The 27,962-nt window shown below is 37.1% G+C and overlaps 1 protein-coding gene across 8 annotated transcripts; it reads right to left on the bottom strand.

The window, feature by feature from the left end:
• Positions 1-25: 25 nt before the first annotated feature.
• On the bottom strand, positions 26-26,874 carry LOC149846192 (cysteine-tryptophan domain-containing zinc finger protein 7-like). 8 transcript variants are annotated; one of them, XR_016430261.1, is made up of 14 exons: positions 25,981-26,874; positions 25,042-25,114; positions 24,757-24,887; positions 24,283-24,675; positions 22,774-24,200; positions 14,817-15,280; positions 12,502-14,615; positions 12,258-12,415; positions 10,219-10,376; positions 4,272-4,432; positions 1,188-1,969; positions 964-1,104; positions 765-870; positions 26-214 (listed from the first exon to the last, which is right to left on the bottom strand). XR_016430261.1 is itself a non-coding variant. In XM_089996236.1 (12 exons), the coding sequence occupies exons 1-12, from the start codon at positions 26,158-26,160 to the stop codon at positions 912-914; spliced, it is 5,358 nt and encodes a 1,785-aa protein (XP_089852362.1). In that variant the 5' UTR covers positions 26,161-26,874; the 3' UTR covers positions 780-911. The 8 variants fall into 8 exon arrangements, 4 of the variants coding, with proteins under 4 accessions (XP_089852362.1, XP_089852363.1, XP_089852360.1 ...); XR_016430262.1 differs by lacking the exon at positions 1,188-1,969; XR_016430263.1 differs by lacking the exons at positions 964-1,104; positions 1,188-1,969 and having other exon boundaries at positions 765-918.
• Positions 26,875-27,962: the final 1,088 nt, after the last annotated feature.

The following is a 27,962-nucleotide window of genomic DNA, read 5'->3' as shown; positions in this document are numbered from 1 at the left end:
AGAGAGAGAGAGAGAGAGAGAGAGAGAGAGAACCACTCATAATCACTGATTAATGCTAGAACATTTATTGGAAAAAGAATAAAAATGATTATGCCATGATACATTAGCTGTCAAACTTCTTGATCTCTACCATGTACTCTACCAAAAAAACATCGGTTAGCGGCACCATTGCCATCTGCTGCAAATTGATCACCTCCAGAACCTGTTCTCTGACCTGAAAGAAATATCACGTTTACTTGTTATCCTCCGTCACTACGCAGATGGACACATGCACGTATGGCGGTACCAATATATGCATGGATTTATTTAAGAATGGCTGCACTGCATGTTAATTGCATGGTCACCAGTACTGTTCTCGGCAATTTCTTGGCAATCGTTTTTCTAGGAGTTTTTTCAAAAAATGGGTTTTTTTCAGATAATTGTAAAAAGTTATAAAAAATGAAAAATATAAATAATAAGAAAAATAAGGAAATAATAAGTTACTTCATTATTTTCTTGCAAATATAAACAAACAAGTTTTAAAAGTTTTAAAAATACAAAACAAACAAAAACATACTAAGCTTAAAATATATTAAAATAAGATTTTTTCAAAATTATCACAATATTTTGTATTCTAGCGATATTTTGCCGATATTATTGGTTAACTTGAAAATGGCAATAACATATCACGACATTTTCAAAATATCAGCAATATCAGTGACTAGTTAATTAACAATCAAATATGTTACTTTCCATCTTAGAAGCATATCGAAACAAGGCTTTACCTGTTAGAATATTCGGTTCTGCACGATTGTTGATACAACGAGGCCCAATTAACAGCACTCTGATTTCCAATGAATTAGTACTTTACATAATTAAACAAACCTGATCCTGAAACTCAAAAAAAAAACATCGATTCTTCAAGCACCGAGTCAACAGCTGCATGAGATAACAAAGAAAATCAGCAAACGAAAATGTACACACTTTTTTTGCTCTAAGAATTGCAGAACATCATCAAAGGAACGTTGGTTACTTTGTAACCGTCAGATCTTCTTCACTTCCGATTCTTGGCCAATTAATGCGGCAAAATCCAGACCAATAAAACAGGAAGGCATGAGAGACAACCTATAGCAAGTTTGAAAAAGTTATCTTTACGAATAAAAAAGCCAAAGAATTACATCTCACGTATTGAAGACTCATGCACATACTAGGATGCACCATCATATCTTTTCTCGATTCAATGCCAGCCCAAACAATGAAGTTTCGGCACCATGGACCAAACTTAGTGCAACGTTTATCTGATCTTATGTACAACATGTTCCTGCAATTTCCTGAACTTGTTTTTTTCTTTTCCCATCACCATAACAAAATTGTGGGATAAAGAAAACTCAAAACAATTTTTTTCTCGCTAGAACTTTAAAAACCTCAGCACCGAACCCACTCAAAATAGGCTTTTCTATCTTCTGTGTATAGTATGTACTCTGGCTAAATAGGCTCTTGGAGCTCAAATTTCTATTCTCAACCAAATTTCATCATCACATTCTTTTCACCAAGCATGGACCCAGATCAACATTCTGAAGCACTTAGGAGGCATTGCATTCTGAAAGCCTGCAATAGACACTGCACTAATGCATCTACTCAGATATGAGGGCCAATTGCAAATAATTAGGCCAGACAAGGAATTTGGCAACCAAGTGAAAAGGGCCTTCATGTGAGCCTTTGATTTGCTTATATCAGGAATAAGCCAGGGAGAAATGTATTCACAAACCGAAGCACCATCCTCACTGTACAATTAGCGACTAATTTCCTCCATCGCCAAACGTACTATATGCAGTAATCCCTCCACATCGTGGAAGCTAAAATCGATAACTCTCCTTACAGAGGAGATGCCTTTAGGTCCATACTGAGTGTCTTCCAAACTTCCATTAGCAGCAGTGAATGCATTGTGTGATCTCCTTAAAGCATCCATTGCTAAGTGCACATCGTTTGCCTACAAAAGAGGGGGAGGCATCTTACAATATGGATGAAGACGAAATCACTGTTAATGCTCATAGCATGCCAAATAATACATCTAGGAAATATATCAGATATAAAATGTAATTTCAGTCCATCAAACAATAACCTAAACAAGTACTCAAGACCATATTAGGCTAGGCATGACCAAGCCTGACAGAACCGTCACAGTGTTTTGGTCAAATGAAGATAAATTGATTCTAGGGAGTAAACTGAAAAATCGTGGATAAGAATTTTGATTTTCTCTCATGGCTCTCTTAAAAGAAGTGGATTGTTTAATAAGAGCAGAAGATCGTGTTTGCATCCAATTGCTCTCAATGTTGGGCAAAAAAAATTTAAGCATATTTGTAACAATTACAATATTTCACTTCATATGGATCATCAGTCACTAGCTTGCATGGATAATGATGCTCCGTTTTGATTGATAACCTCTGTCAAAGGGACATGGCATTTTGGGTCCCGTGTCTAAGCGACACAACATGACATGTGGGCACACCACGTGACACTTCGTGGCATGCCCAATATTATTTTATTATTTTATATTATTTAATATTTTAATAGTTAATGAACTTTTAAAAATATAAACAAATATGTTATTTTATCAATTAAAAATAAGAAAAACTGCCCACGTGAACTAGTTTTCAGAAGAAATGCGTACTTGTATCTCGAACTTATGTCAAATCTACATCCATGTCGATGTCCTTGTGACATAGTTCACAACAATGTCCATCATGCTCAGATTCATTTAGGAATTGTTAATTGTTACCATGACAATGTCACATGCATAACCCAGATGACCATGTTCCTATAAATGGAGGTTTTGTGGTGCCCTTTGGAGGTGCTACATTCTGAACCTCAAGATGCCACCATATCACATTCCCTTCCTAATGAAGTTTCAACCAGACCCCAAGATGTCACCATAATATCATAACTCCCCCCTCCCTCCCTCCCTAACAAAGTTTCAACTGAACCTCAAGGTGCCACCATATCGTGAACACTGAGCAACTTGACATAGGATCTTTAGGCTTGGAACCAAATGGAGGGGGAAAAGTCTGATGTAGTGTGTGTGTGTGTGTGGGCGCGTGTGTGCATGACTACGTGTGCACAAGCCCAATGGATTCTTACAGATGAAAACACTGTACAAACCATGTGGCCCAAAACTCAGATGCAGTGTCACTGGTCATTTGGTGTGAAAAAAAAAGGCTTCACTTGACTTTGTCGTATAGTAATTTGCTAAGATAACAAATAGGTGCAATATGGGGCTCTCTGAAAATGAAGATGATAGTGACAAGAATCGCTACTCGAAAACAATATATAAAAAAGACTAGAATGGGCCATGGGTTGCACTAACTAGCAGAATAAGTTTTTTCAGTAACAACTCTTAGGTTTTGCTAAGTTCTATGCAACATGCGCTTGTTCAAAATGAACAAACCAAAAGATAATTCAAAATAAGCAAAAATTGTGGAAAAGCTAATTCAAGAAAATAATAGTAGCAGAAAAGAAAAACAAGACTGCTTTGTCATGAGGGTTTCCTCTAGTTTGAACACCTAAGCAGAGTCACAATATGCAAGGCAAATTTTGGCGATAATATAGGTTCAGTTGATAAACCTCAAGAAAATCTCAGTGCTATCAGTTAAAAAAATATATAAAAATAGCATAAACAAGCAAGAAAATAGCATGTTCAGACACATAATAAAATAAATAATAAAAAATAAAAGAAGAAAATTAGGAAAAACATATTTATGATATAGATTATAGACAAGAAATAAAAAAGTAAAAGTAAAAGTAATTGAAAATATCACAAGATTATCGTGAAATTATCATGATAATATCATGAATTTTTTCCTTTTAAATTGTTTTACCCAAAAAGAAGCTATATATCTAGCCAATATTTTCAATGCATCAGGGATATCTGTGACTATGCTCCAAAGTGACAATCCAGGACATAAATTATAACAAGAAAAAGAAGTGGATAGAAATAAAATAAAATGATATCATTACCTAAAAGATGCAAAGAAGCCTTGGGCTTCTGCTTGTATGAAAGGAACATCATACTAGGCAAATTCTTCATTTAGAGACGAAACTTGCAGTAGAAGGTAAAACCATACAATGATGCAAAATTTTTTACCATTTTGTTTAAACTTTAAAGGTCTCACTCACCTGAAGTTATTTCTAGTGCATTCCAAACATCAATTACCACATCAGACAGTATGACACTAACAGCATATTTTGTGTCCAACCTATATAAAGTAACACATGATCCACAGGGAACAACTTACAAAGTTGAGTAACCAGTCAAAGCCATGGCTAATGCGGCCACTTATAACAAGGCTGCTTGGTCTTTGAGAAGAACCAACTCTCTTCACTGGAAGAGCCTTCTCTAACATCCCAGGATTATTCAAACTATCAACATCTGAAGCAGAAGATGAGGGTGATTCACCTGGAGAAGAGCAGCATTCACATCCAAAGGAAAAACCAATGTCAGTGTGTGTGTGCATGTGCGTGTAATATAAAGAGAAAATTTACACAATCAGCAAAAAAAAGAGAATTACAAGTTCTACAGATCCTGACAACCCAACCACCAAAACTGCTGACACTGCCAACCCCAACAAAGTTTTACTCTGATCCACAAAGGTTGTAGGTACAACTATGATAACATAAATGTTAACCTATCACATACATATAATACTAGGGCTAAACCAAAGAGTGTCTGATATAAAACAGACAGAACTGATGCTCCAAAAAGCACCAATAACTTTGGTCCCATTGTCTCATACCATAAAATCTCTAAGCAGTTGACCAGGAGTAAAAAAATTTATTATATACATGACTTGTGAAAGGCAAACAAGGCAAAGACCAACATCTAGCAACTTTCTAGGGAGCCTACTGAAAAGAAGAGGGGCGGAAGCACCAATAAAGCAAAACACTCTTTAAGAGTGATCACAAGAGCCAAGAACACAAACACTAAAAGTGTATACAAAAAACCCACAAAAGGATAAATGACTTAAAGTCATAAGTTGGATATTATTGAAGAAAGAAAGAAGAGGGTAAAAAACCCAAATGCACATACAAGGGAAGGCCTCCTCTATTTATAGAGGAGGAAGCCAAGAAGAAGGGACCACAAGGGGGCTCCCATCTAGTCGTTGGGAGCCCCAACGGTCATAAATATGACTGTTGGGGCCCCAACGACAAGAAGGGTGGGGCCCCTTGTGGTCTTACAAAAGGTAAAAGAAAAAAAAGAAAAGGAAAAAGTAAAAAAGGAGAGAAAAGAGAGAGGGGAGAGTTTACATGAGGATTTATCAAAATACCCCTATTGGGTATTTGGAGAATAAGAAAACAAAAAAGAAATATGTATATATATACTTATATATATATACTTATATATATATATATATATGTATGTATATATATAAGTATATGCATATATATAAGTATATGTATATATATATTTATATATACATAATTTAACATGCCCCCTCAACCTTTACGGGGAGAAGACCGAAAGTTTGCTACGAAGAAACATAAATCGTGGAGTTGGGAGCACTTTGGTGAAGAAGTCAACCAGTTGATATTCTGAAGTAACATATGGTAATGTGATAGTTCCCCTGAGATATTCGTCTCGAACATAATGGCAATCCATTTCGATATGCTTGGTCCGCTCGTGAAAAGTATGATTGCTTGCAATGTATATCACACTTTTGTTATCATAGCAGAGCTTGGTGGGAGAGGAAATGAGGACGCCCATGTCACCAACGAGACTTCTGAGCCATATGATTTCCATAGTTGTCATTGTCATGACCCGATATTCAGCTTCAGTGGATGATAGTGAGACCTTCTGTTGCTTCTTGCATCTCCACGAAATGAGAGATTCATCTAAAAAAATGCAAAGACCAGTAGTAGAGATACGATCATTGAGATTTCCTCCCCAGTCAGCATCAGTAAAAGCAGTTAATTCAAGGGATGAGAAAGAGGATAAGAAGAGTCCCTTGGAGATGGTATTTTTTATGTATCGCACAATTCTCATTACGGCCGCCATATGAACTGAAGTAGGTGCATGCTGAAACTGGCTTGCAGCATGAACCGCATGAGTTATATCTAAACGGGTGATGGATAAATAGGTGAGAGATCCAATTAATTGACGGTAGGGGGTTGGATCCTCAAGAAGAACACCATCCTCAAGTCTCAATTTTGCATTAATGACTTCAGGAGTCTCAACTTTCTTTTCATCAAATATTTCTGACTTGGTACAAAATGTCTGCAACTAATTTCATTTGAGATAGGATGTATCCTCGCGAGGAGTAAGCCACTTCAATTCCTAAAAAATATCTCAAGTATCCAAGGTCAGACATATCAAAAGTTTCTTTTAACATAGACTTCACATCATTTACTCCATTTTTGTCACTCCCAGTGATGATCATATCATCAACATACAACAGAAGAATAACAATGAAAGCACCTGTCTTTTTAACAAAAAGAGCAGTGTCAGTATAGCAAGAAGTAAATCCTAAATTGATTAAATACATTACTAAACTTGTCATACCAAGCTTTAGGAGCTTGCTTAAGTCCATATAAGGTCTTTTCTAATTTTAAATTTTTTTCATTTAAATTCATACCCGGAGGTGGTTCCATATAAACTTTCTTCATTTAAATTTCCATTTAAAAAGACATTTTTTACATCAAGTTGAAAAATTGGCCATTTTTTAATAGAGGCTATTGCAATAAGAGTTCGAACACTAGTCATTCGAGCAATTGGGGCAAAAGTTTCATCATAATCTACCTCATACTCTTGGGCATATCCTTTGGCCACTAATCTAGCCTTGTATCTTTCTAATGAGCCATCACTATTAGTTTTTACTTTAAAAACCCATCTGCATCCAACGAGTTTCTTGTCATTGGGTGGATCAATGATTTCCCAAGTTTGTGCCCTTTTAAGTGCATTTAAGTTCCAGTTTCATTGCTTCATTCCAATGAGCATATTGTTTAGCATCATTATAACGAGATGGTTCATGAAATGAGTGAAGAGCTAGCAGACATGCTCAAAAATTTGGAGAGAAAGAATCATAAGATACAAATTTATTTGGTATTTTAGAAATACGATTTGATCTTCTTTGAGAGGATTCCTCAATCGACTCATTTTGAGAGAATTTTTCAAGGGCACAAGGTGGATTAGTTTCATTCCTTCTAGAGTAGACTTGTGTTTGTCTTGGTACATTTTCTTCTAAACTTTGGTCATCATTTGGAGGTTCAAAATGATCTTCTATAAGAGATTCACTAGATTCAACATGACCATCTATGATGTTTTCTTGAGGTAACAAGTCAAATAAAAAAGAATAGTCAATATTTTCATTTGGTTTATGCGAAAAACCATTTTCTTCTTCTAGGAATATGACATCTTTTGAGATATAAAGTTTGTTTTTTAGTATGTCAAAACATCGATAACCTTTTTGTTTTTCGTCATATCATAAGAAAATACATTCAATTGCCCTAGGAGAAAGTTTATCATTTTTGTGAGTTAGAACAAAGCATTTACATCCGAAAATTCTTAGTCTTTTATAATCGGGAAACATATTGTAAAGTTTTTCAAATGGAGAAAGATTTTTCAAAGAAGATGAAGGGGTTCTATTAATAAAATATGTTGAGGTTAGAACCGCTTCGGCCCAAAAGGATTTTGGAATATTTTTTGAAATTAATAAAGTTCTTCTGGTTTCTATTATATGTCTATGCTTTCTTTCCGCAAGACCATTTTGTTGCGGAGTATTTGGACAAGAACGTTAATGACAAATTCCATTTTCTTTCAAATAGATTTAAAATTCATTGGACATGTATTCGCCTTCCGAATCAGATCTAAGAATTGATAGATTTCCTAAAAATTGATTTTTAACCATTGCATGAAATTCTTTAAAGAAGAAGAAAACTTCGGATTTGCGACTTAAGAAGTAAATCCATGTAAATCGAGTGAAGTCATCAATAAAGACCACATAGTACGAAAATCCTCCTTTGGATAAAACAGGGGAAGGTCCTCATACATCGGTATGAACCAGAGTTACCGGAAGCGCCTAGCTAAAAGGGGAAGCGCGCTTCCCCGAAGCGCGCTTCGGAAGCGCGAAACGTCGCGCTTCCGAAGCGTGGGGGGAAGCGTCCCCCTTTTTTGGGAAGCGCGCTTCCCTTTAATGGGGGACGTGTTTCCCTTTAATGGGGGACGCGCTTCCCTTTAATGGGAAGCGCGCTTCCCCCACGCTTCCCCAACGCTTCCCCCACGCTTCCCCCTCGCTTCCCCCACGCTTCCCCCACGCTTCCCCCTCGCTTCCTCTGTTTTTTCAAATTTTTTGTATTTTTTATTTTATTTTTTTTTTTTCGCTTCCCCCTCGCTTCCGAGACGCTTCCTGGGTCGCTTCCTAGGTCGCTTCCGAGACGCTTCCCGAATCGCTCCTAAGTGGTCCCACGCTTCCCCGCTTCCTAAAATTTTGAAAGTGCCTCGCTTCCCGCTCCCGCTTCCCGTATCGCTTCCCGCTCCCGCTTCCTCAACTGGCAACCATGGTATGAACAAGTTCAAAAGGTCGAGTGGTGAAATAATTTCTTTGAGGGAATGGAATAGCTTTAGATTTCCCAAAAATGCAATCTTTACAAGTCATGTGTTTGTCTTTACAAGTATTGTTCAAAAAAGGAAAAAGATACATCTTTACAAAATTTGGATGACCAAGTCTCTCATGCCAAATTCCAATACTTTTGTCCTTTATAAGATTGCAAAAGGACTTTGGTGGAAGAGTCAAAAAGTCCATAAAATAAAGATCACCCCTTATATGGCCTTGCCCAATCAGCTTCCCTGACTGGAGATCCTGCACAGTGCAATCTTTAGGTGAAAAAGAGACTTGGCATCCATGATCGGTGATTTGGGAAACGGAAAAAAGATTTAGATTAATTTTTGGAACAACTCTTACTTTAGGAACGAAAAAGTTTTAAGAAGTTTTAAAATCAAGTGTTCCAATACTTTCAATTTTTAAAGATGTTCCATCGGTCGTTGAAACATAAGAAGATATGGGTTCGGAAAAAACATTAGAAAGAGAGTTTTTATGAGATGTCATATGAAAAGAAGCATCGGAGTCTAGTATCCACATACCTGGAGGTGATGAAGAATAGGCGATGGCGGCTCCTGAGGTTGAAGATGAAGAAGTCTTGAGAAGATGTTGGAGAACTTCGGAGATATGGTTAAGAGTTTCTTTGATATCTCCTTCTTTGACACTTTCTTCTTCCTTCTTTGGAGAATTTTCTCCAACCACGGCCACTTTCAATTTTAGTGAGAACAAGAGAAAGTTCGGGAGTAGTTCCCGTAACAAAACCCCAAAGTTTCTTACCTCTTAGATGATTTTTCATATCGGAGGCCCACATAAGATAATTGGATCCATTGAGCTTAAAAGAGAGCTCCACTTTAGATTCGTGCTTCATAGGTACCGAATAGTCTTTCTTTTTTCAAGAGCATGAGAGGCACACATCCCAAGACAAAAAAGAGAAGCTCGAACACCAACCTGGCTCTGATACCATGAAATGAAGAGGGGCGGAAGCACCAATAAAGCAAAACACTATTTAAGAGTGATCACAAGAGCCAAGAACACAAACACTAAAAGTGTATACAAAAAACCCACAAAAGGAGAAATGACTTAAAGTCATAAGTTGGATATTATTGAAGAAAGAAAGAAGAGGGTAAAAAACCCAAATACACATACAAGGGAAGGCCTCTTCTATTTATAGAGGAGGAAGCCAAGAAGAAGGGACCACAAGGGGGCTCACATCTAGTCGTTGGGGCCCCAACGACAAGAAGGGTGGGGCCCCTTGTGGCCTTACAAAAGGTAAAAGAAAAAAAAAGAAAAAAGAAAAGGAAAAAGTAAAAAAGGAGAGAAAAGAGAGAGGGGAGAGTTTACATGAGGATTTACCAAAATACCCCTATTGGGTATTTGGAGAATAAGAAAACAAAATATATATATATATATATATATATATATATATATATATATATATATATATATATATATATATATATATATATGTATATATATAAGTATATGTATATATATATATATACATAATTTAACACCTACAACTGCCATGCAAGCTGCCAGTGACAACTCTTTTTCTGTGGATTAACCCTCTAAAATCAAGCAAACTAGATATTTTGCATACAAGTTTCACTTGAAATATCGCTTCCAAAAGCAAGCCAAGTTTCTTCCTTACCAGGAAGGTTGGGCAATGCACACAGCAAGTCATGGCGAACTCTGTTTGCATACAAGTGTTTTATGAACATAACCCTCATATAAGCCACTTCCATGCATTTGTATGCCAGTGCTGCAGCAGCCATATCCTTGTGTCTCTCGTACGCATGAGCACAAAACCTATTTATCCAATAGAATACAGGATTAGCATAAAACAATACAGATGATAACAATTATGACCATAAACAACACTAGTAACTCTTGCACCATTCATCAGCATAAACCACAAATAACAGGTTGCGACATGTAGCCTTTTCAGTAATAATCAAGGCGAAATTGGCAAGTATATTTTAAGCACTTCTTTCTAACAACTATATATGGCAGTAGGATGAACGAATTCTAGAAATAGTAGATACAAGAACGTGTGGAGAATACAGCCAGAGAGAAACATCAAAACTAATGTCCAAACATCACAAAGAAGTATCTAGAAGGGAAATATTGAATGAACTAACAAATAACAACATCAACTCTTCTTTCACAATTGGTTTTTTGCTTCAATACATCATTTTAGACACAACACAAGACACCTAGCATATGCATAATCAAATTTCCTCACTTTCGCACCCATATAAGCGTGCATTGTTCTTCTAGTGTAACAATCATTCCTCTCAAGAACAATTTACACAATTATTATCAAGATATGAAGTTCTTGGTAACCAAACCATGACATTTGTGCCCTTCTTGGCAAGGCAAAAACTCCACAAACATACCTAGTAATTTCAGGGTAACTTAGATGGGGAAGGGAAAGGAGAGAACTGCAACAAAGATGTCATGAAATTCACTGAAACAGGTTTGGCACAAAAAGTTGGAATGCAGAAGATAGATTTTCAATGGAAAGAAAATGCATCTCTTGTTGCATGTCTAGTTGGAAGTTATGAATAAGTCCACATTCATGCACGGATGTTTTAGGGGCATTGTGTTATAGACAACTCAGCTATCCTTAAATTATATTACTGTCTCAAGTTTGAATTTGAGACTAGGGGCCTGTTTGCATGTCACAGAAAAGGGGGGGGGGGGGGGGGGTCTACAGGAATGCATAGGTGCCTGTGCCATTTCCACGGGCCCCACAATGCAACACAAACAGGGGAGCTTCTTTCCGAAAGCAGCTCTCATTTTACATGCTGGACCCCCCTTTCCACGGATTCAGTTCCCAAGGGGGGGGGGGGGTCCGATTCATTTTTGGCGGAAGGTGTTGTGACAGGCAGGGGTCGACAAAGGGCCAGGCGACCCGGCTCACCATGGGCCAGGTTTTGGTCAAGGTTTTAGGCCCTGACCCGTTAGCTACCGGGCCGACCCAAAGGGCCTAAGCTACCTTATTAATTTTTTAGTAGCTGGTTGCATAGTAACTTGGTAATTATTACTATTTACCAAATTAGTTGCATTGATTATATGGGAAATAAAAAGATAATTAGATGGGTGCATTAATTTTTTAATTCATTACTTTTGGTATTATAGAAATTAATTTATGAACTTAATTCGAAAATAACCTACAAATGGGTTTGGGTCGAGCTGGACCAACCCATTGAACATTGGCCGATTGGGCCAATGGGCTGGGCCGCACTTAAAACTTGATGGGCCGAGTTTTAAATGCCGGGCCAGCCCAATGCCCACGCCTAGCGGCAGGTGCTGCCATGGAAACTTCGTCCATGACAAGCAAAAACGCTTTAGATGTCTATTCAAACTTTCAACGTCTGGTTGGTTATATCAAGCCCTTGTCTGCTACATGGTCTCCAAGTGTCTTAAAGGAAAAAGGAACTCCAGTAAGGTACAAGATGAAACCACAAGTAGAATCATAAATAATTATCAGTGGTCTTGCACCATATGGAAAAAGCACAAAGAGCAAAAAGGCCAAATTTGCAAATATGACACTTCAAGTCGTACCATAGTCCATATTTCGCATCCTTCCATCTCTTGTATTTGAGAATAATAAAATGAATAAAATGATAATGTTTTGCTGTATCGGAATAGATTAAGAAATTGTCACTTTTGGGAATAACTTACTCGCACAACTTTGCAGTATCAATGTAGACATGCATTGAATGATTATCCCCTTGCTTTACACCTTCATTATCATTAGGTTCCAAGAGCGAAGCGCCATGAAGAAACTTTAAGGCCGCACGGAAGTATAGGCCAGTACTTTCGAGCTCCTGACCTCCATTCTAGAACACATTATTCAAGCACTTTAACATTAATATGAGGAGAACAGACATAGCATAAAGTTGAAAACTTGCAATAAGTTACAAACCTTTAAACGGTCAGCAGAATGTTTCAGATCCTTAGCTTCTTTTAAAGCAGTCTGACCATTTTCTTTCCTAACTGGGCTTTGGACATCAAGTTCCCTGCTCACAATGTCATTAACTGCAGGGTGTCTCAAGCTGCCATTACTCATTACATTTGGGTTATCCAGTTTCATGTGCTGTTTGATCACCTTCGATGCATCACCATTAGATGCATCTGCCAAAAATACATCAAGCTTGCTTCCTTTATGAGATGAAATTGTTACTCTCTGTGTTTCCTTTTTTGCCACAGATGAAGGGAGTGGCTGTGATTTTCCTTTGACAGCAGCAAAGTCTGTACGATCTGTTCTGTCTGGGAGAGGCTGTCTCAATAGCAATTCATCCGCTCGTGCTGACAGTTGCTGGGAGTTTTGTTGTAAAGTAGATCTCCCATCCTTGCACCGAATTGCCTTGGACTTTCCAACCATGGAATCAGCTTGTTGCTTAGCAGATGGAGAACTCTGACCATCTGAATCATCATGATTTATTGCCAGCGGCTGGATATCTCTCCTAGCTTCACCTGAGCATTTTACTATGCCCTTCATTTTGAGGCAGTTGCTCACATCCTTATCCAATTTAGAGTTGCTCTTGTATCGAAGATTTCCCCCCCTTGATTCTTCACAAAATGGGGATCCATCAGGAGCAGGAAGACTAATCTCACCAGCGTTCTTTGTGGAATAAAATTCATCATGATCCTCACCAAATGAATTAAAAACCTTAGATTTACCTTTTCCAGGATCTGATTTAGTGGCCCAATGCTTCTCCCTGGATCGTGAAGAGGACCCCCTTCCTGACTTCACTTGAATGGAACCATTTCTCAATTCTGAATCATTGTCCTTATCCTTCAATGCGCTGAGACAATGATTTTGTTGTTCCAATTCATCAATATCATTAACAATATGGCTATTCTCATTACCACCAGAAAAGTAGCTCTTGCATGCATCAGCAGAAGCTTTAAAAACCATCCCATGCTTGGATTTTTTCAGATCTCCACTTTGATTGTCACAAGCCTGTCTCTGTGCATCTAGAACTGAAGATCTAGCAGCCTTGCCACCATCCTGCATTAGATGCTCCATGAAAAATGAGTTTTCCTTCAATGTGATCCCAGAACGATGGCTTCCACCATCCGAACATCGCCGTGGACTACCTCCAATAAAATGATCTGCATTTGCTACATCATCCTTCCCCGGAAAATTCTTTTTCGATGCAAATTTATCGACACTGGATATTCGTAATGGGGAAGATGAAACAGATTCAACAGGAGAGCCTTTCCCCTCCTGGAGATTGGCCTTAGACTTACAAGAGCCAGAAACCTTTGAGGAGCTTGAATTAGTGGCAGTAGAATGCTGTGTGTATCCAATATCCTTCTTCAAGGAATTCGTCCCATCTGAGATCCTCTTAGAAACTGCATTCCGTTGCAATTGTCCAAGCTGATGTTTCTTCTCATTCCTCCCTCTGCTACCCTCTCCCATTCCATCCAAGGGGGTTTCTCCACTGCTATTGGGCACAATTTGCATGACTCTTGCTTTCTTTTCCATTCTTCCATCTGCATTACTAGTGCTTGACTCCCTTCCCTCAGACTTTGATGCCTTGGCTTTCTTTTCCTTTTTATGTTCAGTTTCGTGCAATTCCTCTTTCCCTGGACCCCTAACATCAGAGGGATGGCCTTTGTTAACAGGATCCTCTGGGAACTCCTGACTCTCTCGCCACTCTTTCATTTTTTTCTTCTTTGTTGAGATTTCATTTTTATTAAACATATGTACATTTGTAGCCCCAATTTTGAGCTTATTTTCACCTTTGAAAGAAGACTGTGCTTGGTCTTTCAGCTTTTTCCCAAAACTATTATCATTTTCCCTAGTATCACATTTGGAATCCTTTGATGAAGAATGATAGTCACTATATTTTTTAGCATTCTTGCCAGTCAGTTCAATTGGGACACCGTTACTGGAAATCTTTCCCATCAGTTCATTCTTTGAATTCCACTCTTCATCCATGCATAGGGAACCCTCTAACTTTACTTTCTTTGAAACTCTGTGATTATCCTGCTGAAGTTCTCTCTTAGAAATGGATTTTGAATGTGCACCTTGTTCAATATAATCACCTCCAGTCAAATTACATAACATGAAGAGTAGCCTAATTCTATGAAACTATATTAGCCGAACAAGGATGCACAGACAACTCATATGATAACAACACAACCAGAAAAATGCAACCATGAAAACCAAACAAATAAGGCATATGAAATAAGTACAGGAGAAAAAAAAGAGAAAGAGAAAAAGAGTACCTCCATTCAAGTAGCTTTTCACTGATTTATGTTTCTCCTTGGGCTTATGCCTTTGTTTCCCAGCAGCACATTCATAAGCCTTAACCATGTGCTGCATCCCATCTTTGTTTGATGTGTTTGAATCTGAAGGATATTGATTCACAAAATTTAAAGCCCTGCTCCTGATACAGCTCTGTTGGTTCTTCTTTGAGGTATTTGGAAGGGAGGTAGGAATTGTCAAGCTTGAACCATTATGTGCCTCCTTTACTATATGTTTCTTCTTTCCGGTGGTTGAGATGGCACTGGAACTAAACAAGGCAGATCCATTATTTTGGCCATCATGATACCCATCTGCCAAGGTCACACCTGATACTGCTCCACCATTCTGAGTATGCAGACTGTTTTGATGATCCTGGATTTGGTGTAATGCATAGAATGCTTTCATTGACTCTTCTTCACTGACAGTGCACTTGTTCAGCCCAGGCCTGGATGGCAAAAGCATTAGCGACCAACTAAACATCAACAAAGAATTTCCAAAAATAATACAACATAATTCTCCTACATATATGTGTGTATGTCTGTGTGCATGTGTCTGTGAAAATTTAGCATAGACCCCAGCCTGGAATCTAGATTCTTGATCCTAGCTTAAAAGATTGAAATTAGACTAAGTTTCCAGTGCCAAAAAAACTAATATCCATTAAAAAATCCATTCATGCAATCCACAAAGTTTCAGTTCAAGTTGACACCAAGGACACATTGAAACTTATTTGGCCTCAAACAAATCTGTAATGACACATTTGTCACTTTTATATGTAAGAAAATGAGAATTTTCCACGAAAGCGTGAATGCTTGTAATCGGTGTTTATTAAAAAGACTACAACCATAACCCACAAAAAGGTATAAAAGAAATAACACAAAGATAAAAATAATAATCTTTTATTTCATATGAAAATGCTTAAGAAGCATTGATTACAAAGGAGAGGGGATTACCCCTATTTATACAAGTAGAGAGTGGGGGAGAAGAGCCCTTAATGAGCTCTTCATGAAGAGTCGTTGGAGCTAGTCCAACGGCTCTATTTATAGCCGTTGGACTAGCTCCAACGACTACACAACTAGTCAAGATCAAGTTGGATCTTGACTAGTTTAAAAGTCTAGTTCAAACCGAACTAGACAAAAAGAAAATAAAATAAAATAATAAATAAATTATTATATTATATGTAATTACATTTTTTTATTTTTAACACTTTCCTTCAAACTTACGGTATAATGAGCGAAACTTTATTTAAAAAGAAATGATATCTACTAGCAGCGAGAAGTTTGGTAAAGAAATCCGCTAATTAATATTCTGATGTAACATATGGCAGATCAATGGTTCCATGTAGATACTCCTCTTTGATATAGTGGCAGTCCATTTCAATATGTTTGGTGCGTTCATGAAATGTTCGGTTGCTGGTAATATAGATTGCACTCTTGTTGTCACAGCACATGCGTGAAGCATGTGTCACTTCAACTCCCATGTCAGCCAGCAGACGTCTGAGTCAAACTACTTTCATTGTCGTGGTGGTCATAACTCGGTATTCAACTTCAGTAAACAAAAGAGAGACTTGTTACTTTTTACACCGTCATGAAATCAAAGATTCACCTAAGAAAACACAAAAACCAATAGTTGAGTGATTTTTATTGGGATCACATCTTCAGTCAGCATCAGTATAAGCAATTAAATCTAATGAAGATGAAGCAGACAAGAAGAGGCCTCGTGAAAGGGAGGACTTAATGTATCTGACAATACGCAAAACTGCTTCCATGTGGACAGAAGTAGGAGCGTGTTGAAACTAGCTAGTTGTGTGTACAGTGTGTGCTATATCAGGTCTAATAATGAAAATATAAGAAAGTACTCAAATAAGTTGTCAGTAAGGAGTGTGATTATCAAAAGGTTCTCCATCATCGATTCTCATTTTGATGTTGACAACTTTCAGAGTATCCACTCTCTTGTCATCTGTAATTCCAGACAAGAAAACAATATAAAAAACAAACTTAGATTCAGATTATAAATAACCTCGAGGAGAATAAGCAACTTTGATTTCTAAAAAATATCTCAATAAACCTAAATCAGTGATTTAAAGTGATTTTTAAAAAGCTTTTTAATGTTTTCAACTCCCTGTTTGTCGCCTTCGGTGATGATCACGTCATCCACATAAAGGAGAAGAATAATAATTCATGCATTAGAAATCATAATAAACAAAGCAGTGTCACGTAGACAAGTTATGAATCCAATATCAAGCATAACATGACTAAACTTATCGTATCAGGCTTTTGGTGCATGTTTAAGACCATAAAGAGTTTTTTCTAAACAAAAAGTTTTACCAGAGTTACCAGAAACGCCTAGGTAAGTGGGGAAGCACGCTTCGAAAGCGCGAACGCACTTCCGAAATACACGGAAAAGCACCATTTGGGAGGGGGGGGGAGCATGCTTCCCTTTTATGGGAAGCGCGCTTCCTATCGCTTCCCCCCATTTTTTTTATTTTTATTTTTATTTTTTTCTCTTTTTTCCCTTCCCCTTCGCTTCCTAGGTCGCTTCTGAGACGATTCTTGATTCGCTCCTAAGTCGTCCCACGCTTCCCACTTCCTAAAATTTTGAAAGTGCCTCGCTTCCCGCTTCCCGCTTCCGCTTCCCGTATCGCTTCCCACTCTCACTTCCTCAACTGGCAACCATGAGTTTTCCCTTAGAAATACTAATACCAGGAGGTGCTTCCATATAAACTTTTTCAACTAAGTTTTCATTGAGGAAAACATTTTTGACATCCATTTGAAATATGGGTCATTTTCTAATAGAGGCTAAGGCTATCAGTGTCCTGACTATAGTCATCCAGGCAACTGGAGCAAAATTTTCTTCATAATCGATGTCATATTCTTGAGAATACCCCTTGATCACTAATCTATCTTTATATCTTTCAAGAGTTCCATAACTCTTAGTTTTAACTGTATAAACCAGCTTACAACTTATAGGTTTCTTTCCTTGTGGAATATCTTGAATGGTCCAAGTGTTAGCCATTTCTAATGCTTCTAATTCTGCTTTCAACCTGAGAAATTTCATGAGGACAATGGAAAGTATCTTAAAAAAAATGAATTGAAGTATTGATTTCTAAAATGTAATGCATATTAATTCTAAGTTTATCAACCTTAAATGTCTAATTTAATATATAACATAATATTTACCAATTACTATAGTTATTTCCTTGTACTCCTTCCATATAGTCAATTCATGTATAGAATCAGGTCGGGTACAGGTCGGTTTGGGTATATAATTGATTCAGATACAAAGCTGGTTAGAGTACATTATCAGGCCGGGTTGAGGTCGGTTTGGTTTTAAAATATAGAGAACCATTTAGGTTCGGGTATATAATCAGGTCGGGTCCATTCGGGTTCAAGTCTTCATTTACAATGTCCAAGACCTGACTCAAACCCATGGGTACACCAACCATTCGGGTCGGGTATATTCGGTTCAGGACATCAAGTCAAGTGGGGTCCCTACTAAAGAGTCAAACTCGAGTTGCTTGATTTGATACTCACCTCTACACACAATGGCACCATGCGATTGGTTATCAGGACCTAAGTTATGAGCTAGACAAATTCTAGAGCAACTAATACTAAATAAACCAAACTTTCTGGTTGAATCTATGCAGGCATCCACAGTTTCCAAGGAGATTAGAGTGAGAGTGAAAAAGATTCGTAAGACACAAATTTTCTGGGATGTTTAGATATTCTGGATGACCTTCTAGTTTGTACTTCAGAGTATTTTTCCAATGCACATGAAAGATTGGATTCTCTACGTCTTGAATATTGTAAGCTTGTGTTCCTATGGGTTTGCTCTTCATTAGCAATAATATGTTCATAATTAATAGTACCTTGGTCATCGTCTAAATCGTATTCATGGTCACATCCATCAGATTTCAAAATCAAATCTATCAAAAAAGAATATTCGGTCACTTCCTTGGTTTTTTCAAATTCAAAAAAACTTTCATTTTCCAAGAAGAATACATTTCTTGATACATACAATTTTCCATTTTTAAAATCAAAACACCTATAACCTTTTTTATTATCTGCATAACCTAAGAAGGTACAAAGAATGGCATGAATGAAGAGTTTATCATTCTTATTGGTGAAAACAAAATATTTACAGCCAAAGACTCTTAATCTAGAGTAATTAGGTGATAATTTGACAAGTTTCTCAGTCGGAGTTATATTTTTCAAAGAAGATGGCATTTGGTTAATGAGATAGGTTGCAGTTATGACTGCTTCTGCCCAAAAACTCTTTTGGAACTTGATTTGCTATTAATAAAGTCCTAGTGGTTTCCATGACGTGTGTCGATGTTTTTTGGAACTTGATTTACTATTAATAAAGTCCTAGTGGTTTCCATGATGTGTGTCGATGTTTTTGTTCGGCCAGATCATTTTATTGTGGTGTGTGTGAACAAGATCTTTGATGTGTGATGCCATGTAAATTGAGATAGTCTTTAAATTATTTTGACATAAATTCTTCCCCTGAATCAATGCGAAAAATGAAACTATCATTTTGAAATTTGTTTTTAGCCATTTTGTGAAATGTTTGAAAATATGAAAAACCTCATATTTATGCTTAAGTGAATTCAAGTATGCCTAAAGAAGTCATTAAGAAAAATTACATAATATGCATATCGGTCTTTTGATATGACCTGTGCAGGACCCCAAACATCTGAATGTATTAACTCAAGTGGTCTAGATGAAACAAAAGTTCTATCATAAAATGGTAATCTTTTCATTTTACCAAAAATACAATCTTTACAAAGAAAACTTTCAGAATTACAAAATTTTCTTAAACTTAGAAAGTGTTGGATTTTAGATATATGAGGATCGCCAAGCCTTTTGTGTCAGAGATTCAACTCTTGTTTTCGAACATTATAACAAAAGGCATTCTTAGATAATTCCAAAAAATCTATATAATAGAATCATCCTTCTCTATGGCCTTCCCCAATCAACTTTCCTGAGTGGCGATCCGGCATTCTTGGGTAATTCCAAAAAAACCATATAATAGAATCATCATTCTCTATGGCCTTCCCCAATCAACTTTCATGATTGGCGATCCTGTACCCAACAACCATGAGAAAAGAAGATGTTACACCCATAATCAGATATTTAAGAGACAAATAAAAGGTTTAGATTTAGTTTAGGAATATATCTAACTTTTAGAATAAAAAAATTTGATTTTTAAAGATTTTCAAAAAAATGTATCTTTTTTATTTCAAGAGATGTACCATCAATTGTGAAAACATTTGACACACTTGAGTTATTGTTAAGGCATTCAGACAAAGTTTTGACGTTTGGAGTTATATGAAAAGAAGTACCAGAGTCAAGAAGCCAAGGAAAGTTACTTGAATCGGAGAAAGATGAGACAGTGGCTCTGGTTGAGGCTTCAGTTGAAGAAGATGCTCATTTGAGAAGAGGTTGAAGGATTTTTATTAACCGAGCCATGAATGCGGGTACATCTTGATTGATCTCATCATTTGATTCTTGTGATAAGCCAATTAATGTAACCTTCTTTTCTTATCTTCTCTTTAATTTAATTTAGGATATTGAGGCCTATAATGTCCCGGTTTATGGCAATGGTGGCAAATAACTTTTTTTTATTATAATCATTATTTTGCCAAACAAAATAAGGCGGTTTATAAGCTCGCATATAATTTTTCGATCTAGATACGACTAAAACGGAATCGTCTTCATTCTTTGGAGTATTGTTCTTGAGCTTATTTTCCTCAATAGTTAGCTCCTCAATGGTGTCAATAATAGACAGAACTTTTCCTCTATGTAAAAGGACGGATTTGGTTGTTTCAAATTTCGGCCTCAAACCATTTATGAATGGGTAAAAATGTTTCATATCGAGTTGTTTTTGGCGAAGCTCGATATCTCAGGACAATTCCACTTTGGCTCAAGAAGAGCCAATTCTTCCCAAAGTTCGAACAACTCGTTATAATATTTCTTAATACTTTTATCCTTTTTAGTCAAAGTCCAAACTTTATTTTGCAAATTGCACACATGTGCAATGTCTTTAAGAAAATACATATTTCTAAGATATTCCCTAGCCATGGCATGCTCAATTTTGGCTAAACTAGAGCATTTTTTAATGTCAACGTTATTAATTAGCCATGACATGATTTTGGCATGCCCTATCCTCTATTCTTTCTATTTTTTCTCATAAGTGGCTAAAGCTATATTTTTTTCTCCTCCTTCTATGAGAGGCATCACTTTCTCATTTTCAATTTTTGTGAGAATTAATTTGGGTTCCAAATCGGAACCGTCTACTATTCTCCACAACCCCTTCCCTCAAATATGATGCTTCATGATTAAAGTCTATATCACATAATTAGTATCATTTAATTTGACGGGCATCATGGTGACTTAATCATTGTCATCTATTTTTACAAGGGTGAAGAAGAAAAGAGAGAAAAGAGAAAAAAAGAAAGAAAAGGACAAGAGCACAATCACAATCTTGAGTAGCCAACGATCCTCCAAAATGTCTCTTTTCTTAAAAAAAAACACTTTAATCATGAACAAGAAGATGAATCAACTTTTGCTAAAGCGGCACGGATAATGAGGTGGGAACTCTCCAAGATCTAGAAGCTCCCAAGCTTTGATACCATATAAGAAAATGAGAATCTTCCACGAAAGCGCAAATGCTTGTAATCGGTGTTTATTAAAGACACTACAACCATAACCCACAAAATGGTATAAAAGGAATAACACAAAGATAAAAATAATAATATTTTATTTCATATGAAAATGTTTAAGAAGCATTGATTACAAAGGAGAGGGGATCACCCATATTTATACAAAGTAGAGAGTGGGGGAGGAGCTCTTAATAACGAGTTGTTGGAGCTAGTCCATCGGCTCTATTTATATCCGTTGGACTAGCTCCAATGACTATACAACTAGTCAAGATCTAGTTGAATCTTGACTAGTTTAAAAGTCTAGTTCAAACCGAACTAGACAAAAATAAAAGAAAATAAAATAATAAAAAATAAATAAAATATTATATTATATTATTATATGTAATTACATTTTTATATTTTTAATGTTACACACACAATATACATACATATATGTATAAATATATATTGGGTTATAGGGTGTATATATCTTCTTCTGTAACATACTATCTAGTCAGGAATGATCAACTAGTCAATCTAACCCCATAGATGCATTCAGCATGGTTTGTTTGTTAGGGATTGCATCTTGTGCATCTTGGAAAATGTCATTTTGATGTAAGAAACATGTTTTTCTCCGATGTTAAATTTTAATGCCCTATGAACCATTGATTTTTTAAACACTTGGAAAACCAGCTTACATGGCACAATTGAATGATCCAAAACATGTATAACACTAAAAAACCAACGTAGCTTACATCTGTAAGGCTAGGTTCACCAAAAGAATTCAAAAACACGGTATTGTTTGCTAGATTGTACATACTGTTGACAGCAGCACAATTTTGCCCTCACACACAACTAATAGTACCATACTACTAGTAAGCCCTGCTTAAACACAAAAAAGAAAATCATAGTTGCAGGCATTTTTAGCTTTATCTGAACTATAGATGTATTTATCGTAACTTGTTTGCTGGGAAGCCTGCTTTGGATTTAATTATTTCCATGAAAAAAATGCAAATTTTTCTTGTAAATTTTTGACACAAAATAGCCTACTATTTTAAAGATCCCTTAAAAAGCTGTATAAAGTATATACATCAAAATTTTCCCGATCTCACATTTTCCCATTAAATAAAACCATGGGATCATATACATAGTGTCTGATTTACAAAACCTGAAAGAAAATATAAAAAAACTAATAGGATCTAATGGATAGGATGGTACACACATGTATGTGTGCGCACACACAAATACATTCAATTTGCTTCGCTATCTTAGATATCAGAATGAGTGGCAAAACTTACAACCAATGCTGCATGCTGCATAGCCACTTCTTTGGCAAACAGGTAGGTTCTGGTCCAAAAGGATGCAGACGCCACTTTTGGCACTTATCACAACAAACCCAATATTCTTCTATAACCACTGGAACTGCTGTAACAGCAGCTGCATCAGGCAGCAAACCATTTGCTGCAGCAGGAGCAGCAGCCAAACCGTTTTTGCCAAATGATGATGTATTTTCAAACCTTTCTGCATCCAATCCTTCATTTTGTTCTTCGATGTGTGGATAAGGTACCCTCTCAACACGTTCTTTCTTTGGTGCCTTGGCTTTATTTGTGACATAAGTATCCAATGAATCCACCCTGACTCCAACATGTTCAATCTCCATTTGGCTAGTTGGATCTTTGTGGTAATCTTTATCAGTTCTCTTGTTGGACTCCTGAAATCTCATCATGTCAGGTTGACTTTCAAGGTTATCCCTGGCATGTATGTCTTTTTTCTTATGTTTAAGCAAACCAGAGGTAGACTTCGATCTTTCTTTAGATGAGTCCAAAGAAGATTTTATGTTACTTTGGTTGTCCTTCTGTTTCTTCTTTTCAGTAACCAAGTGCTCCTTCCTTTTCTGTGCCTTTTGCCCACCAGTTCCACCTGCAACAGTTTTCTCACAAATCTCTTGCTTGGGAGACTCTAATCCAGGGCTACTATTTTTCTTCCCCGGCATAAAATCTTTCATTGCATCAAACCTTGCATCACTTTTAACTTTAGCATACTTCCTCAGCTCCGGGTCATCCTTATAAAGAAACTCGTCTTGTTCTTCCCATGATTTGTCTGTCAAGTTTGTCTTCAACGTAAGCTTCCCTTTCATAGGTAGCATCTCATTGCCAACCTTATCGGCTCTAGTCATACCTAGGGTACCTGTTAATTCCATTGCTTCCTCTTCTATAGGGTCAGATAATAAGATTTTTCTCTGCATTACCTTTTTTCCCTGCTCCACATAAAGTTCAGGTAGCTTATATGTGCCCTTTCCTGCATGTAGGTCACTGTGCCCATCCAAGTTCTCATAAGAGTCATCTTTCATGGCGGCCAGCAATGGAAGCTTCAAAGCATCGAAAACAAGTTGTTTGCCCTCTGGCGTCTCAATGTCCACTTGCTTCTTAAGCATGGCAACAATGCCCTTCTCCTCAACTGCAGCATTCACATGCTTCACTTCACCATGCTTTCCAGATCTATCTACAGCATTTATTGCCTTTCCCTTGTGTCCTTTCAAATCTTTCCCAGGCAGAGGGTCGTTTACTGAAGCAGCATATTCAATGGTATTACCATCGCCACTCTTTTGAATTACTTTAGATTTACTCTCTATGTGAAGAGGCATTTCCTTTTCCATCAAGCGTAACAGAACATCAGAAAGTGGTGAAAGCAAAAGCCCTCCCGGAATCGAGAAAGACGTCATAACCTGTTTAGAGTATCAAGGTAAAACCAGACTTAGTTTGTTTCGTAGGAAAGATGCACTTGAAGCAACAGATAAACAAGCTTACTTGAAGTATTGTCATAGGAGATTCATCGGGTGCCTCCTGAATTTCAGGTGATACATCTCCACTGTAATCTGAGCTATCTTCAAGTGACGAAGTTGGAGAAATGTCAAGGCCTAGGCCACTGTAAATAGCTGCATTGTTCCTAGCAGAAACATTTTCTGGAGCAACCTTAATTCGTACTTTTAGAGACTTCTGACCATTTCCATTAGAAGGCTTAACAGCAGGCTCATATTTGGGAGAGGAATCCCCAGCATTGTGCATGGTAATATGTGTCCCAAGCTCTTTCCGAGCAAAGGCATCCAGGGAAGTTGCAGATGTAGCGATCTGTGAACTAGCTGGAGCAGACCTAGAAGGGAGGCAAGCATTTGCCTGATGGGTGAAGTTCTGACGGGCACTCTGTCGAATAACAAAACAGAACCATTAGAAACTAAACAAATATCTCTGGATTGGTAATTGTCAACACTTCATGATGGATACCTCTAATGAGTGGTCCACATGACTCGGTGTGCTGGAATGTTGAACCCTTACTGGACTTCTAGAATGAGATAGAATGGAAGGAGAACGCTGATAAGTTGGTAAGAATGAGCCATAGCCACCAAATTTTGCCCCTGGAAGTTCAAGGATGACAATCATGAAGATGACATCATAAAAAACAAAAGGCAGTTCGCTTTAATTCCCACAGAATATGTCTCATAGTAACAGTAGTAGAAAAAGAGTATGATAATTAGCAACGAAAATTTGTCTAGAAAGAAATGTACTGACCCAAACTCTCTAGAGAGACTCCCCCTTCAAAGTCCTTTTGGAAATGTCCCAAAACGTCTTGAATTTTTTCATCCTGTAACAAAAAGAAACCATGTCCAAACCTCGCAACTTACACTCAAACAATGACAAGCGAAAATAAAGCATCAAGCTAGTCATACTATATAAACAAGAAACCAAATGAAGCAGAGATACCTGCAATGAGTACATCTAAGCACAAAGAGAAGTTTTAAGTTTCAAACGAATTTAAATAACCTCAAGTTAAAAACTGTGAAACTAACATGATCGACCATCGCTCGCCATTATCTTGCTAGAGCTAAACCCATTGCAAACGAGAGAATAGCAGTGATCTCCAAATGAGATGATCAACAAGAAAATTGAAGTCATAAGTGAAAAAATAGAAAAGAGAAGAAACTCTTGAGCTCCTAATAAGAGAAATCATCCAATACTTGCCGAACTGAAAGCAAGTGGACTGGGTGCATTACCAATGAAATTCAGCAATTCAGATTACCATATCTGAGAGGCCAAAATACCAAAAAAGAAAAAAACTATGATGGTAAGAAACCGTGTAGCATAATATCTTAAGGAACTAAGTCCATTATCCCTGTTTTGAACTGCCCACGGTCTCCCGCAAAAGTTCAGCAATCACAAAACTCCATGCTACCCAAGTTCTAGGACCAATACCATAAAACTATCGCAATTCAAATACGATCACCATCAATATCAGCTTAAAACATTCAAAGATAAGTAATCCAGCATTAATTCTTCTAGACTGAAAGCTAACAACCAGAGAGACTATATCCAACATCAACAATCCAAAGTAGCGATTGAAACGCACGTAGAAAACAAGTATAACAAGAGAGCAAGTAACCCATTAAGGAGAAAAAAAAACAGAATTTAAAAGGAATCCTCCAGCGAAACTACGAGAAAATGCAAACTTACAATGTAAGACAAATCGACATCGACGTCGGGGTCATAGACGCTGGAATTCTCATCGCGGTAGGAGCAAGCCTCCCCTTCTTCAAGCTCATTCTCCTCCATCTCCCCCACACCCTCAAACCCTACCCCATTCGTTCTCTTCTTCCCCAACCCCCTATCCTCATCCATACTCACAGACAACATCAACGCGGCCCAACCCCCAGAAATTCCAGCAAGAATACGCCAATCTCGAAGCCCACCGCCAAGAAACAACAAACCATCATCACCAATTCATCAAAATACTTCCTCGGATCAAAAATCCTAGAAGCCCACAACCGCCCACAACCCTAGAACTACAACGATCAGCGACCAATCTGAAAAACTAAACGCGACCACCTTCATCAAACCCCACAAAACGATCAATCAGGGAGCACCCAACAATCAAAACGCAAGAAAAAAGGGACAAAAGAAGACAACCCACAAAGGAAAACCATCACAGAAACCCGGAATAAGACCAGCACCCGAGGCCAAACGTCCGACCCTTCGATACCCACTTCCGATTTCCAACAAATTCCAAAAAATTCTTGTTTTGTCAACGTAACGGAGGTCGATTCAGAACACCCCAAAAATCTCTCTCTCTCTCTCTCTCTCTCTCTCTCTCTCTCTCTCTCTCTCTCTCTCTCTCTCTCTCTCTCTCTCTCTCTCTCTCCCCAAATTTCACTTATTTCTTGCTTGGGAATGATGAAGAGGACACCACAAAGACGGCAATGGAAAGAGAACTTACAAAAAAAATAGAAATTTGTAAATTTGCGTCTATAGAACTCCGATCTAGCCAGAAGACAAAAAAAATGTAAAAAATGTAAAAACCAATTTTTGTTCCTCCTCTTTTCTTTCTCTTATTGTTTTCTCTCTTTTTTTACAACCCCTTTCCTTTCTTTCTCACCTCTTTCTACCCATTGTTGATGGTTCTTGACGGCATGAGTGAATCAAAGAAGGGAAAGGAAAGCAAAGGCTTTTGGTGGTCTGTTAGATTGCATGAATCCAGAATAATAACTTTGACGGGCAGTAAATTTTCATCTTCAGAAGTTACTGTTTTTTTTAGTATAATAATGTTTAACAATCTACGTTAGCAACTTGGCATCTATAATATCTTGGTTTTTGTAGATTTTTGCTATTTTTGTTTGGTTAATATTGTATCACATTTTTACTTTGAGAATGTGCACAGTTTTGCTGTGGTTTGACCATCTTGCCCTTTTGATTAAAAGGTTATGCTTGCTGGTTTATATTGGTGATAGAACTCTGTTTAAATTCATATTTTTATAATGAGAATTTGAAAAGCAAGAAAAGATGAAATCCTGTTTTTTCAAAAAATGTGAAAATCCCGTTTTTATGGAAAAGTTTAAAACACAAAAGGGGGTTAAAGTAGAATAAAATCTAATAGGAATATAATTTTGCATGTCATGGTTTTCAAATCATGATATATCTTGAAATCAAATTGATTAGGTCATATCCTAACTTGGTTTTCAAGGAAAAACTCATATGCATGTTTTTTATTTACCTTGTTTTATAAAATTAATACCGAATTAAGCTTGTATGCATTGTATGTTGATGGTCAGCAACTCATTTTGTATGCTTTTGCTTTCTTGAATGCAAAACGTTTAAATCATTGATTAATTCTAACCAATTTTGTCGTTTCACTTGATGCTAATATGGTTTGAATGGTAAATCTTGCTATTGGGATTTTTGATTTGTTGGATTCTATGGTTGCAGCTTTGGGCATATACATGCTTAGGTTCTCGTGGGTTTGTTGGAAAGGGCAAATTGGTCATTTGATTGAATCAAGGGTTGGAAGATAAGGACTAAGAATCATATGCATTTTTTTTTTCTTTTTGATGGTTTTGTTTTGACGGGAAAGGGAGAATATGTTTCCATTAAGGGTGAGAGTGACCCAAAATTTTTAAGGGATTTGACCATCTTGTCCTTGTGATTTTACAGCTTAATTACGG

Source organism: Nuphar pumila, chromosome 2 (assembly GCF_984573655.1).
Source record: "Nuphar pumila chromosome 2, dmNupPumi1.hap1.1, whole genome shotgun sequence".
In the NCBI taxonomy this organism is placed as follows: Eukaryota; Viridiplantae; Streptophyta; class Magnoliopsida; order Nymphaeales; family Nymphaeaceae; genus Nuphar; species Nuphar pumila.
This window is presented reverse-complemented; position numbering and strand designations above follow the sequence as displayed.